Source organism: Oryx dammah, unplaced genomic scaffold (genome assembly GCF_014754425.2).
Source record: "Oryx dammah isolate SB20612 unplaced genomic scaffold, SCBI_Odam_1.1 HiC_scaffold_29, whole genome shotgun sequence".
Taxonomy (NCBI): domain Eukaryota; kingdom Metazoa; phylum Chordata; class Mammalia; order Artiodactyla; family Bovidae; genus Oryx; species Oryx dammah.
The window spans coordinates 107,559,853-107,576,182 of NW_024070213.1; the positions used below are offsets into that span (position 1 = coordinate 107,559,853).

A 16,330-nucleotide genomic window follows, 5' to 3' on the forward strand; every position below is an offset into this window, starting at 1 on the left:
AAGTACCATTTGAGTTAAAGCATGAAGACAGTTCTAAGTTTAAGGTTTTAGAATAAAAATACTTTTTCTTTATTTTACTGAGATTTCTGCTGAACCTGTTAAATTCTTTTTTCAAATACTTTTTGCAGTTGATATTAGTTAATCATTAAAAAAATAAAGAGCCCAAAAAATAAAATTTTTCATATAAAAAACTACTGAGCATGGTAGTTTTTTATTTCCTTTGACTTTTGAGAAGAGTTTTGTATCTTTTATTTCCATTGAGTAAAGGTACTTTTTGGTAATTTGATGTGTGTATAAGTTAAGCACGAGAAAAACTGCCACAGGTCACTAAGAGAACTGGAATCTTGATTTTCTAGTTCATTTTCAAAGCACCAGGTATGTCTGAACAAACTAAAGGTCAGCTGCTGACCCCACCTGTTGTTAGTTGTTGTGACTCTAGGCGAGTTACTATCTTCCTTATGTGTTCTCCCTAAAAAGGACAAAACAAAAATGATAGTAAAGAGAGAAAATAAGTTATCATTGTTAACTAGTAATTGAAAGAGCTTGACTAGTGACTAAGTGCTCCCAAAATGTTAGTTTCATTTCTTCCTCTTCCTTATTTTGTTCTCCGTTTATTTTTTATCCTTCCTACTTTCCTTTCTCCACCAAACAGTGCTTTCCAACTTAGTGTGTTGATGTTCAAGACTTCTTTTCACTGATGTTTCAGAACCCATACTTTTTTAAACCCATATTAAAGATTAAGGGTTTTTCTGTGGGTTTTGTTTGTTTTCTGTTTGTTTGTTTGTTTCTTTAACCTACTGGTCTTGTTTTAAAGGCTTCTCCCTACCAGCCCTTACCTGTCTTTTATGAGCAAACTCATTTCCCTCTCTATGTAACGCACACTCACATACACATGTTTGTGCACGCACACACACATAGGCACTCACCCTTTTTTTTTCTTTTCTCAGAACTGTTTTAAGAATTGACTGCTTTCACTGTAACACAGTATTCCTGAATACTTGAGTATGTATTTAAGTACAAATGCATTGTCCTTCATTACCACAGTGAAATCAATATACTTAGAAAATTTGACATTGATATAGAACATTATTTATGCTAATATACAAACCATACTCAGAATTTTCCCAATTGTTCTCCTAGTAACACCTTTCTAGATTTTTCAAATCTGGATTTTTTTATTTTTCAGGTTTTTTTTAAATTTTTCAAAATTTTTTGATTTTTCAAATTAAGGGTCCACTCACAAATTACACATTGTATTCATTTATCATGTCTCTGCCTTTGGACTTCTTGTTTTGTTGCTTCTCTGACATTATTTGGTATGCATCGGTTTGAGGAATGATTTTAAATCCCCACAGCAGTTCTATCATATTGTCAGTTTTGCTAGTCTTTAGATTTGATACCAAGTGGCCACAATTTGGGCCTTTTAAAATCATAAGCTAGAGAAAGGTCCATACTATTATTAATAATCCTCCCTTGAAACTCTTCCAAAGGAAAGCAGTAGTGTGAATTTTTAGTGGTAGAAATAACATGAATTTCACTTGTGCAGTTTGAATATCAGGAGACTCTGACTAAATCATCTCACCTTCTATATTCTAGAACTGAGGGCTTCATAAATGCAGTTAGAAACTATCTTCAAATGGCCATAATTAATATATGCTTTAAAATGAAATTCTCCAGAAGCAGTATGTCTACAAAATTTTCAAGATAGTTATCATAACTGGAGTTACCACGAGCTGCTTTAACTAAAGGTTTATTTAATTATAGAATCCCATTTTACTTCTTCAGTGGATACTGAACTTTAACTCTTTTGATTTATTATCTGTTAGAACTGCAAATTTATCAAAAAGTTCCCATAAGCTCCATTCCCTTGGCATAGCTAGCCAAGAAGCCAGCTGTTAGTCTTTTGAGTATTTAGCTAAGCAATCTCTTTCCTACTGTAGTCAAATAATTACAGTAGGCTTCTTATCAATTATATTTTTCTCAAGCATAACCCTAAATTTATGGCAGTTTACTTCTCTGCCCTCACTGAAAGCAGATACAATAGCTCTGTTAGATTAGTGGGCCAATTATCTCTTTGCTATAAAAGTTCTTATTTTACTCTTACCAATTATCAATCAGAATTGATTCTGATTCTTAATTAAGTTGACCTAATGACAATTGTTTCTCTAATTTGTATATTTAGAAACTGCATTTTATTCTCAAGTTGAAGATTAAAGATTATCTTGTTTCAGTATTTGTTCGTAATGTTCTATGGCCAAGTTTTATTCCAAGTAATAAAGTCTTGTACAAGAGAATGAAGTATTTTAAAATTTAATCAGTATTATATATGACTTTCAAAGCCTGTTACATTCAGTGATACTGTATTTACTGTAATTTAGCATTTTAGGTTTTTTTTAACGTTTTAAGATTTTCCCTGTAACTTAGACACCTAACAGATTTCCTTAGATGAATTCTTAATTTATAAATGTATCATAAAAGATTTTGTAATTAAGAGTTCTATTTTTAGGTTGCCACTCCTCAACTTCTGTTTTTTAAGACAAAGTTGTCTTAAGTTCTCTAGCTTCTTCCACCAATGCATAAACCTTATATAAATAGACACACATACACATGACAACCCTGAAAGCTCTAAAACAGTATTAAATATCACTTATATTCTGTAATAACTCCTGATAACTATAGAGAAACATAGATGTATTCACTTTTAAAGCTCTTCTCTTCAGTTGTTAACTTGTCAGCTAAAATTGCAGAACTATTTCTGTAGCAGTGAGATCAAGCCTGTAATTTGTGTATATATTAACTGTAAAACCATTAGTTTGATCTTGTGATTTAACTAAATAGTAAGTTTATTTCATTATTTAACTTAATAAGTTAAATAATGTATATTTATATTAAAATTTTATCTTAACAGTAAGTTTATTGTTAGTTAATGTTTTAACTAACAGTAAGTTTAACTAACAATGTTTATATATATAACTCTGTAGTCAAAGTAAATATTGTTGGAATCTGTAAAAAAATTATCTATTCTGCTGTCTACACATACATTCCAGTACATGTAAACTATATTGTCTTTACTAGATGGTAAAAGTTTAGTTTTCTTGATTACATGTTCTTGCTAATTGAACCTAATTATTAAACATAATAAAATTCAATAAAAGACTGTGCTGTGGGTATATGAAGTATACCAATAAAAGTGTATAATTATAAAACAGTGGTTTTAAAATGGAAGAAATCATTTTTGATTTGAGATAGTGGAGTTAGAACATTTGTGATAGATCTTAAAGAATGTGTAGGTAGTATTTCAGCCTAAGAGAGAAGAGTTTGTATAGTTTGTTGAAAGAGAAGAGAAATGATGTGATCAAAGTAGGGATAATATAGAGTATTTTTTTCAGGAAAAATGAGTTGTCAAGTTTGATTAATCTACAGGATACATATATGAAGTGAAACAGGAAAAGTAGAGCCAAACTGTGAAATGTTTTCGTTCCTATGGTAACATTTTTGTGATCTGATAGATATAGAGAATCATAGATATTTTAACAAGACCATGAGAGAATTATTCTTTATAGAATATTATTCTGACGCTGATGTACAGGTGTATTTGAAGGCGAGAGATTGACTGAGAGAAGGTTTATTAGAAAGTCATTGAAGTTTCCCAATATGATAATATAAATCAGAAGAGGGCAATGGTCTTATATAAAGGAGAGGAGGAGGCTTAGAGACTTGTCACTTAATTTATAATTGCAGGAAGATGACAAAGAAGAGGTCTAATATGACTTTCAAGTTGCAAATGCAGGGGATTGGGGCTTCCTCCACAGTCCAGTGGTTAAAACTCCCTGCTTCCACTGCAGGGACCATGGATTTGATCCCTGATCAGGGAACTAAAATCCCACATCCCACATGCCTGCACAGTGTGGCCAAAATTTTTTTTTTAGGGATTGAATAGATTACTGATGCCCTTAACAGAAATAGGGAACCAAGGAAGTGCTGGTTTGGAAATAAAGGTGTTATACTTTATACATTGTTTCCGTTTCCAGCTTTCCTTATCTACAGTCCATTCTACAGGTGAGTAGAAGTTCAGGACTGGGACATTAGGAGTGAGATTGAGTTGCAGAATAGCACATTTGAGAATAAGCTGAATACAATGCATGAGGATATAAAGAAGACCCTACTCCCAACACGCAGAAGAAAATACAAAGAGAAGATAGGATGTATGAGAACAGACTGTTGGAGTGCTTATGTTACAGGGCTATGACAAGGAAAGTTGCTACAACAATAGCAACAAAAAGACCAAGAATGAGGGTAGTCAGAAGAATAGGAAAGTCAAAATAGTGTCCTGGTTATAAAAACAGAAAGAAGAATCTCAGGGAATAGGTATTCTTGAATTACTCAAAGAGGTTCATTTATATACCAGAAATAGAAAGATGCCTTTAAACAGATAACCAGTTCTTAAATTGAAATTTATGTTAGATAGAGAGAGGAGGTATATCAGTTTTAACAGTGCAACAAAATTCTAACTTGATAATACTGCCTTGTTTTTCTCAACTCTAAAATGATAGTAAAGTTCTATTTCATTGGGTGGTTGCAGGACTAAATGAGATAACCCATATGAAGCACTTCTTTTAGGCCTGACACAAGTGAACATTTGTTAAATGTTTGCTTCTCTTCTAACATTCAGCAAATATTATTTACTATTTTATCATGAAGCTTCTAGGGGCAGAGAAGGATTAGCAAACCATAGTCTGTGGGCCAGACCTGGCCCACTACCTGTTTTTTGTAAAGTCTGTAAATTAGAATGCTTTTAATATTTTTAAATGGTTAGCAGAGGCAGGGGAAGATTAAAAGAAAAAGAGTATTTTGTGACACAAATTCTAACTTCACTGCCCCTAAATAAAGTTTTATTGTAATACACCCACGTTCATTCACTTGTATGTTACCTGTGGCTCGGTTTGTACTGTAACACCATAGATGAGTAGTTAAAGCCTAAAGTTTACAACTTGACCTTTTATAGAAAAAAAGTTTGCCAACCTGTGTTCTCGAGTAGTGTGACATTAAACTCTGAAATCAGTAAGGAATCATCACAGTGCCTATCATACTGAGTAAAATATTACAGAGCTTCCTGGACTTTCTCAGCCAAGGGAGACTTTAGTGTTTTACTGATTTTTTTTTTTTTTTTTCCACAGTGCCATTTGGCCCAAAGGAATACTTCTTTATTTCATTTATTAAGTAGTTACTACAAATAGTAATGGCAGTTTGTGCTGTGTCCAACAGATGTCACTGTACTTCACTTAAAATTTTAAAACATTCCATAGCACTCCTATGATTTTGTTCTTGCATCGTGAATGCCTCAGTGCACATTTTGGAAACTGAGAAATGCTGTATGTCTTGAGTCTCTTTTCAACCCTATTGATAGGAATTAATTACTGGAAATACTAGAGATTTTTTTTGTCTAGAAAGTAGACCTCCAACATTATGGTGCTTTTAACAAGTTCTTTGAAACTTTCTGTTACGGTAAACCTGGGCTATAAGTGTGAAAGAAAGGTTGTTTTGGGTTGTTTAATTATCCATATCCTGTGCTTGTAGTAACTAGTTAGTTGCTGGGTTAACCGTCTATATTTAACTGTGGTTGAATATTTAAACTCTGTAAGTGCAGTGGATGAAGTGAACTAGTTTAAAGATTATGGGTGTTTCATTTTTAAGGCTGTTGGAAAACTGAAATGAAATAAATATTTGTACAAAAATAGTTTTTAGTTGACATGTTTAATGTTTGGTAGAAAAATCCAATGGTACTTTTAAGGCTATGATATTTAAAATATTAATGAATTAAATATTATGATTAGATATATATTGATGATTACTTTTGTTGATGATGTATTAAAAATTTCTTAACCCTAGTACAAAGTGAATAAAAACAAAATTCAAGTGCAGTAGTTAGTTCACTCCATACTAGAATATTACCAGCTCTCTGTGCCTTTAACTGCCTAAGAAGTTTCTCAGTTAGATTTTTTCGGATGCTCTTATACTAAGACTGGAACTTATTCCCAGTGACACTTAAAAATTGGAGAGTTACCTAGTATCGGGGTTTTACTTTATTATAAAATTCTTTTAAAAAAGGAGAAAAATCTGTTTTGCTCATAACTTCCTTTTATATTTTCAAACTTTCAATCTGTGTCTCTTTACCTGTCTTATTTTAATTGGCTTTAGTATGATTTCATTGCTCCTATCATGCCTGTGGTGGAATCAGTAGATCCCGCATCGTGGAGGCAGGGCTTGCGCAAAACTGGCATTGTTCTTGTGCCCAGTAAGGGTGAAAAATCTATGGTGAGGCTTTTCCATGTGCAAGGATTTATAGTAGGTTACAACATAACAAGTTTAATGTGAATATTGGTTTCAGCGATGCATGGTTTTAAGTCATTATGGTGTGCTCAGTTCTCTTCTCTGTATTTGCATCATAATTTCTCTGTGTGATTCAAAGTGTGGAGTGTGTGTTCTTAAACCTAACATCTCGACAGGTAATATTTCTTTTCTCAGTTTTAGATCTTTACATTTTGACTAAGACATTAACCTGCTTAGTAAGTGTTTCTCCTGAAACTATTAACTATAATTTTAAAGCGTTTAATCTGTAAACTTCTCCTTTCCAGTTTAAGGACTGATCGGTCTTGACAATTTTTTTCCTTTTCCTGAAAAATAAAATAAAAACAGTTTCCAACTTCAGCTACAAAAATTTCTCCCAAAGAAGAAGAGAGAAAAGATGAGTCCCCTGCATCTTGGAGGTTAGGACTTAGAAAGACGGGCAGTTACGGCGCACTTGCAGAAATCACAGCATCTAAAGAAGCTCAGAAGGAAAAAGACACTGCAGGTGTCATGCGCTCAGCTTCAAGTCCCAGACTTTCCTCCTCTTTGGATAATAAAGAAAAGGTAATCTGTTTCACAGTTTGGTTTCTATAAGAACTATAACAATTGGTTCTCTACTGTGTATCATTATTATACCTATATATCAACTTAATTCACGTGACTTAATGAATGATACGAAAATACAAATGTACCTACCTTCAGCCAATATATATGTGGAATATAATTATTGGGGAGATCAGATGTATTTACCTAAAACATAAATTATGAGACTACTCAATTACAGGAATCCTGTAAAATCTAGTAAATCTAAAAGCTAATTTTATTTATTAAGAAAAGTTTTCAAAATTTAGGAATGCATTTGTTGTAGACTGTGATTATACTCATAGGTTGCATTTATCCAGTATCTACAATTTCTTTACCTACTTTTTCATCTGATACATCCCAGCTTTGTCTTAGTGAGCAATTTTAATAGCTGTATTTTGAAAGGCATTATTAAATTGCATTAATACAGTGTACCACAGTTCATTCAATGTTATTTTATATAATTGGATTATTTATTTTCCATTGCATTTTTAGTACTCAGATATTTTTCCATATAGTTTTCTTGCACTATATAAGAATGTTTATTTATATGTATTGAAATTCAGAAATGAATTATTCATAAAGTAATTTTAGGATTTTTATTTTATATAAAATATTGTCTTCCAAGTACTTGACGGATAACATATAATGAGAATATAACAGATTCCATTAAATGGCATCTACACTCTTAGATTTAGATAAATATAATTGAAATAATTTTTTGTTTTGTATAATGTATTTTTAAAGCATAGAATATAAAAGTAGTGAATAGCTTATATAACTTAAATAATTGAGACTTACCAATGAATCATATTTGAGAACTCTTCTCTCTGAAAGAAATAAGGATGTTTTGTCTTATAATACTATGTTACAGTAAATAATATGTTACAGAAGTTTTAGAAACAGTCATTAAAATGGGGAGGAATTTTTCTTATGTTAAAATGATCTAATTCTAGATTAAGGGAGAAAGAAAATTAATTTGAGCAGGCTGTCATTTAGTGCTTATAGTCCTTGAATATTGATAGACATCAGTTTTAGAGTTTAGCTAGGAATGATGGAAATATTATCAAATAAACTGTGATGACTGTGTAATTATACGTTGTTGCATACTTTTTCCATACTTTGAGCAGCACCTGTAATCATCGCACTGATTTATTTTCACTCTTTTTTTCACGCCATTGTGTAGGAAAAAGATAGTAAAGGAACTAGGCTTGCATATGTTGCGCCTACAATACCAAGACGGCTTGCCAGTACATCTGACATTGAAGAGAAAGAGAACAGGTGGGCTCATTGTCATTTGCTTTATTTATTTGTTTGTTTTTTTACTATGAAATCTTTATTATCTAGCATGAGAATTAAAATATGAAGGTTGAGTTGTTATTACAAGGTATGTAGATTTCCGGAAGAAATGGAGGGTGTTCCTAATAGTAATAACACCAGGTACGTGGATCTGAGGAGGCACAGAATTTGGTATGTTCATGAAATAACAGTATAAATAAAGGCATTATGGTTGTATCAGAGGGAGAGGACAGTGGTGGCAGATGAGGTCACTGACTTGCGTATGCTTCTAAATATTTGGAACATAATGCAAAAGGAGAAGGAAGGGAGAAAAAGCCATTACTTAATCACTGACAACATTTTAGTTTGTTTCTTCACTTTTTAGCACATGTAGAGTATGAGAACTTTTTAATAATGATTGTAGTCATGTTATAGTATTCAGTTTGTGTCTTTTTCTTTCACCTGAGATCTCATAAGCAGTCTTACATGTTAGCATGTTGACTATGAGGGCTACTCCATATTTTCTAAGAGTTTCTTGCCCACATTAGTAGATAAAATGGTCATCTGAATTAAATTCGCCCATTCCAGTCCATTTTGGTTCACTGATTACTAAAATGTTGAGGTTCACTCCTGGAGTCTGAAGTCAGGTGGGCCTTAGGAAGCATCACTACGAACAGAGCTAGTAGAGGTGATAAATTCCCGCTGAGCCATTTCAAGTCCTAAAAGATGATGCTGTTAAAGTGCTGCACTCATTATGTCAGAAAATTTGGAAAATTCAGCAGTGGCTACAGGACTGTAAAGATCAGTTTTCATTCCAGTCCCAAAGAAAGGCAGTGCCAAAGAATGCTCAAACTACCGCACAATTGCACTCATCTCACATGTTAGCAAATAAATGCTCAGAATTCTCCAAACCAGGCATCAACAGTAGTAAACTGAGAAATTCCAGATGTTCAAGCTGGATTTAGAAAAGGCAGAGGAACCAGAGATCAAACTGCCGGCATCCATTGGATAATCAAAAAAGCAAGAGTTCAGAAAAACAACTACTTCTGCTTTATTGCCTATGCCAAAGCCTTTGTCTGTGTGGATCGCAACAAACTGTGGGAAATTCTTAAAGAGATGGGAATACCAGAACCTCCTGACCTGCCTCCTGAGAAATCTGTATGCAGATCAAGAAGCAACAGTTAGAACTAGACATGAAACAACAGACTGGTTCCAAATTGGGAAAGGAGTATGTCAAGGCTCTGTATTGTCACCCTGCTTATTTATTTAACTTATATGCTGAGTACATCATTTGAAACACTAGGCTGGATGAAGCACAAGCTGGAATCAAGATTGCTGGGAGAAATATCAGTAACCTCAGATATGCCAGTGACACCACCTTTATGGCCGAAAGCAAAGAGGAACTAAAAAGCCTCTTGTTGAAAGTGAAAGAGGAGAGGAGAGTGAAAAAGTTGGCTTAACGCTAAACATTCAAAAACTGAGATCATGATCCCATCATTTCATGGCAAATAGATGGGGAAACAGTGGAAACAGTGACAGATTTTATTTTGGGGGCTCCAAAATCACTGCAGATGGTGACTACAACCATGAAATTAAAAGATGCTTGCTTCTTGGAAGAAAAGCTACGACCAACCTAGACAGCATATTAAAAAGCAGAGACATCACTCTGCCAACAAAAGTCCATACAGTCAAAGCTATGGTTTTTCCAGTAGTCATCTATGGTTGTGAGAGTTGGACAATAAAAAAGGCTGCATGCTGAAAATTAATGCTTTCAAATTGTGGTGCTGGAGAAGATGCTTGAGAGTCCTTTGGACTGCACAAAGATCAATCCAGTCAGTAATCCTAAAGGAAGTCAGTCCTGAATATTCATTGGAAGGACTGATGCTAAAGCAAAAGCTCCAATACTTTGGCCACCTGATGTGAAGAACTAACTCCTTAGAATAGACCCTGATGCTGGGAAAGATAGAAGGCAGGAGGAGAAGGGGATACAAAGAATGAGATGATTGGATGACAGTATCAATTCATGGACATGAGTTTGAGCAAAGGAGTTGGTGATGGATAGGGAAGCCTGGCATGCTGCAATCCTTGGGGTCACCAAGAGTTGGACACGACTAACGACTGAACTGAACTGATGTTAGCATGTAATTCAACAAACATTGTTTTTTTTATCAATACATAGTATTTGTAGAGTAGATCTGCTGATATTAAAGTCACCATTCCCCCTGCCCAAACTGTGGACACTGAAATTATATATTTTGTCATCATAAATAAAACTTCTATAGACATTTCTATTTCCCCTCATAGGTAAAATTATTCCTTAGGTATAGAATCTTAGAACTGGAATCTTAGTGAATTACTTTCATTTCTTAATAAATATTCCAAAGTGTTTTTCTAAGGGATTTTACTAGTTTCTGCTTCTACTATGTTTATTAATGTGCAGCTTCCTTAACTCTATTTTAAAATTATCTGCCAGAATCTGAAGGATTTTTTTTTTCCACAGAGATTCAAGTTTGCGAACAAGTAGTTCATATACAAGAAGAAAATGGGAAGATGATCTTAAAAAGAATAGCTCAGTTAATGAAGGATCAACTTATCACAAAAGGTAATAATATAATTCTTAAGTAACGTTCATGTATTCTTTTATTAAAATATGAGGCAGTTTGTTTGGAGCTCTCAATTTAATATTAAAAATGTGCCTTTATATATTTTTTGTTGTTTAAATAAAACTTCATTTAAAGACACAGAATATATATTTAACAACAGGTTGAAAATTTGCTCCTACTTATGCCTTCCTAATATGTATTTTTAAATTAAATATTTTGAAGTATCTTTTAGATTATATTGAAAAGGAACTCTGTATATAATTACATATAAGTCAGTTATGTAATTAACTGGCATTTGAAATAGTAACTTGATGTATCTCATTTGGTGACTTGAAAAGTTTTTACTTGTGTTAGAACTCAGAGTAGTAGAAATGCCATAAATTGGAATGTTGGTAATATCATATTGGAAAGGGAGTAGAAGATCTATGCATTATTTTTTCTGCTAAAAGCAATCAAAAAGACTAAAAGATCAACAGATATAATACAGGCATGGCTCACTCCTAAGGCTGTGACCCATTGCCGAAACTTTTTTTTTTTTTTTTTAATGTTAGTCCTAACTTCCCCTGAGTAAACCAAAGTGTCTTTCCAGGCATGTCCATATGACATAGAGCAGTTCCAGAAACGTAAGCTGTCAGATCATCTTTAAATCTTGTTGGTGGGTGGGGGTTTGGTAAAATGATACACTACCAAATTAGTGAAATCATCTAGACTCTAGCAAGTTGTAGGTGCAACTCTTGGTGCTGGAGCCGGTGGTGTATTTAGGAACACAGTTTTTAAGATTTTTTCCCTAGCCTTGTGAACCTGTATAATGTGTAGGCATTGACTATAGAATACACCTACAGACACATCCTATATAGATATGACTCTTTCCTTTAGTTGCTCCTTTGGTAGAAGACAAGATGATTTGATTAGTTCTAGTGTTCCAAGCACCACATCAACACCAACAGTTACCTCTGCAGCTGGGCTTCAGAAAAGCCTGCTTTCCAGCACAAGCACTACTACAAAGATTACAACGGGTTCTTCCTCAGCAGGCACACAAAGCAGGTGAGTCACAGATACATTTTGTGTTCAGGCCTCCTGTGTGCTTATGTATGTGCATGCATTTTTGTGTAGAAGATTGTGGGGCTCTGGATTTTTTCATTGACCTGGTTAAAATTATTTACAAACAAAAATTGCTTCCAAAAGAGGCAATTATATGTCTGGGGAAAAAAATTAAGTTCCTGACTTAAGAACTTTTCCTTGAATTAAGCTTCTTAAAATGTAAATTTCTCTTTGACAGCTCTGGGTGAACTTTTTGATTCATGGTTGAAAGATGTCTCACGTTGTGTTTAAAAAAAAAAAAAAAAATCCATCCCTGTAGTCACATGTTTTCAGCTGCTAGAAAGTGCTTTCATTGTTTAGCTGTTTTCCTTTTCTCTTTTTGTGTTGCTGCTTATGATGCTATAGTACCTCAAATCGTTTGTGGGCTGAGGATAGTACTGAAAAGGAAAAGGACAGTGTTCCTACGGCAGTGACCATTCCTGTTGCTCCGACTGTTGTTAATGCTGCAGCCTCTACCACAACCCTGACTACAACTACTGCTGGCACTGTCTCCTCCACTGCAGAGGTCAGGGAGAGACGCAGGTGTGTACAGGTCATAATAGCACTGCTGGTATATCTTGCCCAATGATGTAAATTGTCTGTTTTGTTCTGTTTTTTAATCTTGGAAAGTTGATGTCCATCTTTTCAGTAGGTTAATACAATGAGATAACTTTATGTCAGCTCAAAACTCTGTAAATTGATATAATTAGCAATTATTAGCATTTAGGCTTGGTAATCCACCTCTGACAGTTCTTGTTTAAAGGCACTGAGCCAGGCAGTTATCTTACTTAGCCATCTTAGTTTTATTGGTTGTTAGAATTCAAATTTTTGTAGTGAAGATCTAAATAGGTACTCTAAACCTATCAAGCAAATCATGCTCATAGAAAATTATAGATATAACATGAAAAAGACAAGTTTTTTATTCTTCTCATTGTTTCCCCCTTCTACTTCATTGTTAAGAAATTTGATGCTTAACAGCTTCCTTTTTGTTGTTATTATATTTGAAATTTTCATTTTAAAATTCCCTTGTTGAAGAATGGCTTCTTAGGCATATGTGTAAGCCAAATGATTTTACATATGTTTAATACATTCTGGTATTTGAACATAGAAGACACTTGTTAAGTTTTTTAGAGAGTCTGTGAATTCTTTGTGTGTGCTAAAACATACTTAGAGCACTACTCTCTTCTTCCTGTTGCAGCCAATTGGTATGGAATCATAGATGTGGAAAGGAACTTACTATTATCTTTTATAGTATCCTTTACAGAAGAAAACTGAGTCACAACGATATTAAGTGACTTTTCCACTTTTATATGATTAGTGTGAGAGCTAAGGCTACACCCAAGATTACAGGAGGATCTGTGCAGGGTTCTTTCTGTCTGGTATATTGCTCATTGGCCCTAGCTTTGAATTTGGTTTTACCTCTTGGGAAAGAATATTTTAGGAAACTAAATGTAACCTCTTTAAATATTTTATTCTTTCAGAATTAGCTACATAACTGATATTTTCCATAACTAAATTACCAACCAGATTAATCTGGTTTTATTTCTGACACATAGTATTCATATATAGACAGTCTTCTATATCTTTTGTCTCTGATGCCTAGCAAAATGCATGGCTTGCTGTAAAAGTGGTAGCATCTTTACAGTAAATTTGTAGTGATTATATGGAAAGTAACAAAATGTTAAATGTTTTGAAAAATTTTTTAGATGAAAAATTTTTTCTTTCCTGTCATTGCACCTTTAGTTTCTGTCAATATATTTCATTTCTATTTTTATGGTGAAATTTAATGATACTTCAACAGCACTACAGGCACTTTGTGATTTGAATACCAGTACAGGTCATATCATATTTTTATGCCTGCTTGATTTTTCTCTAAATTAGTAAGTTTTAGGTTTGGGGGTGTTTTCAGTGAGACCACTTAGTCAGTTAGAGGATCATAGGCATTCATTCTCTTCCAGTGAAAATAAATTTAAAGGCTTTGCTTTTTTTGGAAGGTAGTTAAAGGGGAAAAGGTTTAAGAATTCTTGATTTTTTTTACTCCTTGTCTGCCTTAATCCTAAAATAAGAGTTCTCTGTGGGTCAGAATTTCTTCTGTAAAATCAGATCTTTAATTCACAATTTTTGATTTCTAGAATCCTTTCTATTTCTAGCATTCCATACTTTAAAATTTTTTTCCAGTGACAATTAAAACCAGTGACTATCTCCCCCAAACCATCAGTTGTTTCAGAACTAGTAAATTATGATTCTTAATCTCAGATTGCCTTTTTTTTTATGTTGTGGAAAAGTATTAAGTTTCAGCCTTTTAGAATTAATCCTGTAAGATTTTTTTTTTAATCTAAGTGTACTGGGTGTTAGTTAGGGTGTACAGGATCTTCAGTTGCAGCATGTGGGATCTAGTTCCCTGACCAGGGTTTGAACCCCAGCCCCTCGGATTGGGAACAGGGAGTTTTAGCCACTGGACTACCAGGAAAGTCCCCAATCCTTTAAGATTTTAAAAACTGAGAATTAAATATTTAGCGATGTTGTTAAGACACAGCAGGTCCTATAGTATATAAGGAAAAAAGTGTCTATTGACATTTTTCCTAGTCTATATTATAGAAAATTTGTCTTGTTTCAGTGATGTTTGCAGTAATATTAATGTTTGTGTTTTGTTTGATGTCAAATACTTGTTTGCAATTTTGACCTTGCTGTTTGTCTTCTTTTTTTTTTTTGGCCACTCAGCTTGTAAGATCGTAGTTCCCTGATCAGGGACTGAACCCTGGGCCCTCAGCAGTGAAAGCTCAGAGTCCTCACCACTGGACTTCCAGGGAATTCCTGTTTTATGTTTTAATTAAATGTTATTATTAATTATTTCAAAATGTATATGGTTGAAAATTTCCCCTGTATCGTATATATGACGATTTGGGGTTGCCATTCCCTTCTCCAGGGGATCTTCCCAACCAGGAATTAAACTCTAATCTTCTGCATTGCAGGCAGATTTGTCTGAGCCACCAGGGAAGCCCTGAATATTCTGTGGCTTAAAAAGATGTTAATACATTTATGCCATTTTTATATACCCTTACATACACACTTTTAAATACTATGTAAAGTTACTGTGTACACTATTAAGTTCCACAGTGTTCTTGAGTTTTCCTGATTTTATTGATCAGGTTTAGGTGAGAATTTTCTGTTTTTATAAAATTTCCAGTTGATTAATTGGAGGGGGAAGGCATCAGGGAGAAGAGAGGAGAAGCTCGCTTTATAAATAGATGAGTTCCCTAGTGTCGTAGAGGTTAAGATTTCTGACTTTCACTAATGGCCTGGATTCAGTCTCTGATGGAGGAACTGAGATCCCGCAAGCCTCGGGGAATAGCAAGATAGACAGACAGGTGGGGCATGATGAAAAATTATTTCATTGTTTAAGTATTTCTAATTCTCCATAGCCTTTTCAAACTGCAAAATACTACCTTACCAATAACTTCATATGTGTAGTATGAATTCCCATGGTTTCGTACAAACTACTCATTTTTACCATTTTCCCTTGACTCAGCCAGCTCCCATTTGACCACTTATCTTCCCTCTGGAAGGAAAAATGCTGAGTGAGAAGCAAGGGTTGGTATTGCCTTTTAGAGATGTAATTTGGTGGACAAAAATATAAATATTATTGAAACAAACAAAAAAAAAGGTGTCAGTTGCTCAGTTGTGTCTGATTCTCTGCAACCCCATGACCCCTCTGTCCATGGAATTCTCCAGGCAAGAATACTGGAGTGGGTAGCCATTCCCTTCTCCAGGGGATCTTCCATTGTAAATAAATATAAATGTCTCAGCCAGTAAATGTTAGGGAAAGAAATAATATACAGAATAATTGCCTTTACCGGGGGAAAAGTCCTTAATTTAGAAATAACCTTTGGATTGTTCAGAAAATAGTAGGCAATCTACAACTAGTAAGTAAAATTACATACCCTATGTAGTTACAAGGAAGAAATCCAGGATGACAGAATGATACAGTAATGTTTAAGGCAGCAATAAAATTTGGTATATTCTTCCATCTTTTTTGATGACTAGCTCTTTGGAATTAAAAACATACTAAAAACACAAATTTTCTATCTTCTCTATGTTCTGTTCGTAGAGGTCTGCTCTGTATAGACAGCTCAGGGAAGGAGAAAGGAACTAAATACCAGATGGGGACTATCAAATGTATAGGAAATATATTCAGTTCAGTTCAGTCGCTCAGTCATGTCTGACTCTTCGCAACCCCATAAATCACAGCACTCCAGGACTCCCTGTCCATCACCAACTCCTGGAGATGACTCAGACTCATTTCCATCAACTCGGTGATGCCATTCAGCTATCTCATCCTCTGTCGTCCCCTTCTCCTCCTGCCCCCAATCCCTCCCAGCATCGGTCTTTTCCGATGAGTCAATTCTTCACATGAGGTGGCCAAAGTACTAGAGTTTCAG

General features: G+C 34.2%; 1 protein-coding gene across 12 annotated transcripts in view; it reads left to right on the forward strand.

Moving 5' to 3' along the window:
• PPP1R12A (protein phosphatase 1 regulatory subunit 12A) overlaps positions 1 to 16,330 on the forward strand; it is a 170,320-nt gene that overhangs the window by 108,768 nt on the left and 45,222 nt on the right. For 3 of the 12 annotated variants that reach the window (XM_040234501.1, XM_040234503.1, XM_040234504.1), the window contains exons 10-15: positions 6,199 to 6,315; positions 6,697 to 6,912; positions 8,117 to 8,211; positions 10,709 to 10,810; positions 11,688 to 11,855; positions 12,258 to 12,434. In XM_040234501.1, the coding sequence (XP_040090435.1) occupies positions 6,199 to 6,315; positions 6,697 to 6,912; positions 8,117 to 8,211; positions 10,709 to 10,810; positions 11,688 to 11,855; positions 12,258 to 12,434 (875 nt within the window). The remainder of the gene's footprint in view (positions 1 to 6,198; positions 6,316 to 6,696; positions 6,913 to 8,116; positions 8,212 to 10,708; positions 10,811 to 11,687; positions 11,856 to 12,257; positions 12,435 to 16,330) is intronic. The other 9 variants (XM_040234505.1, XM_040234510.1, XM_040234502.1 and 6 more) reach the window with 8 other exon arrangements.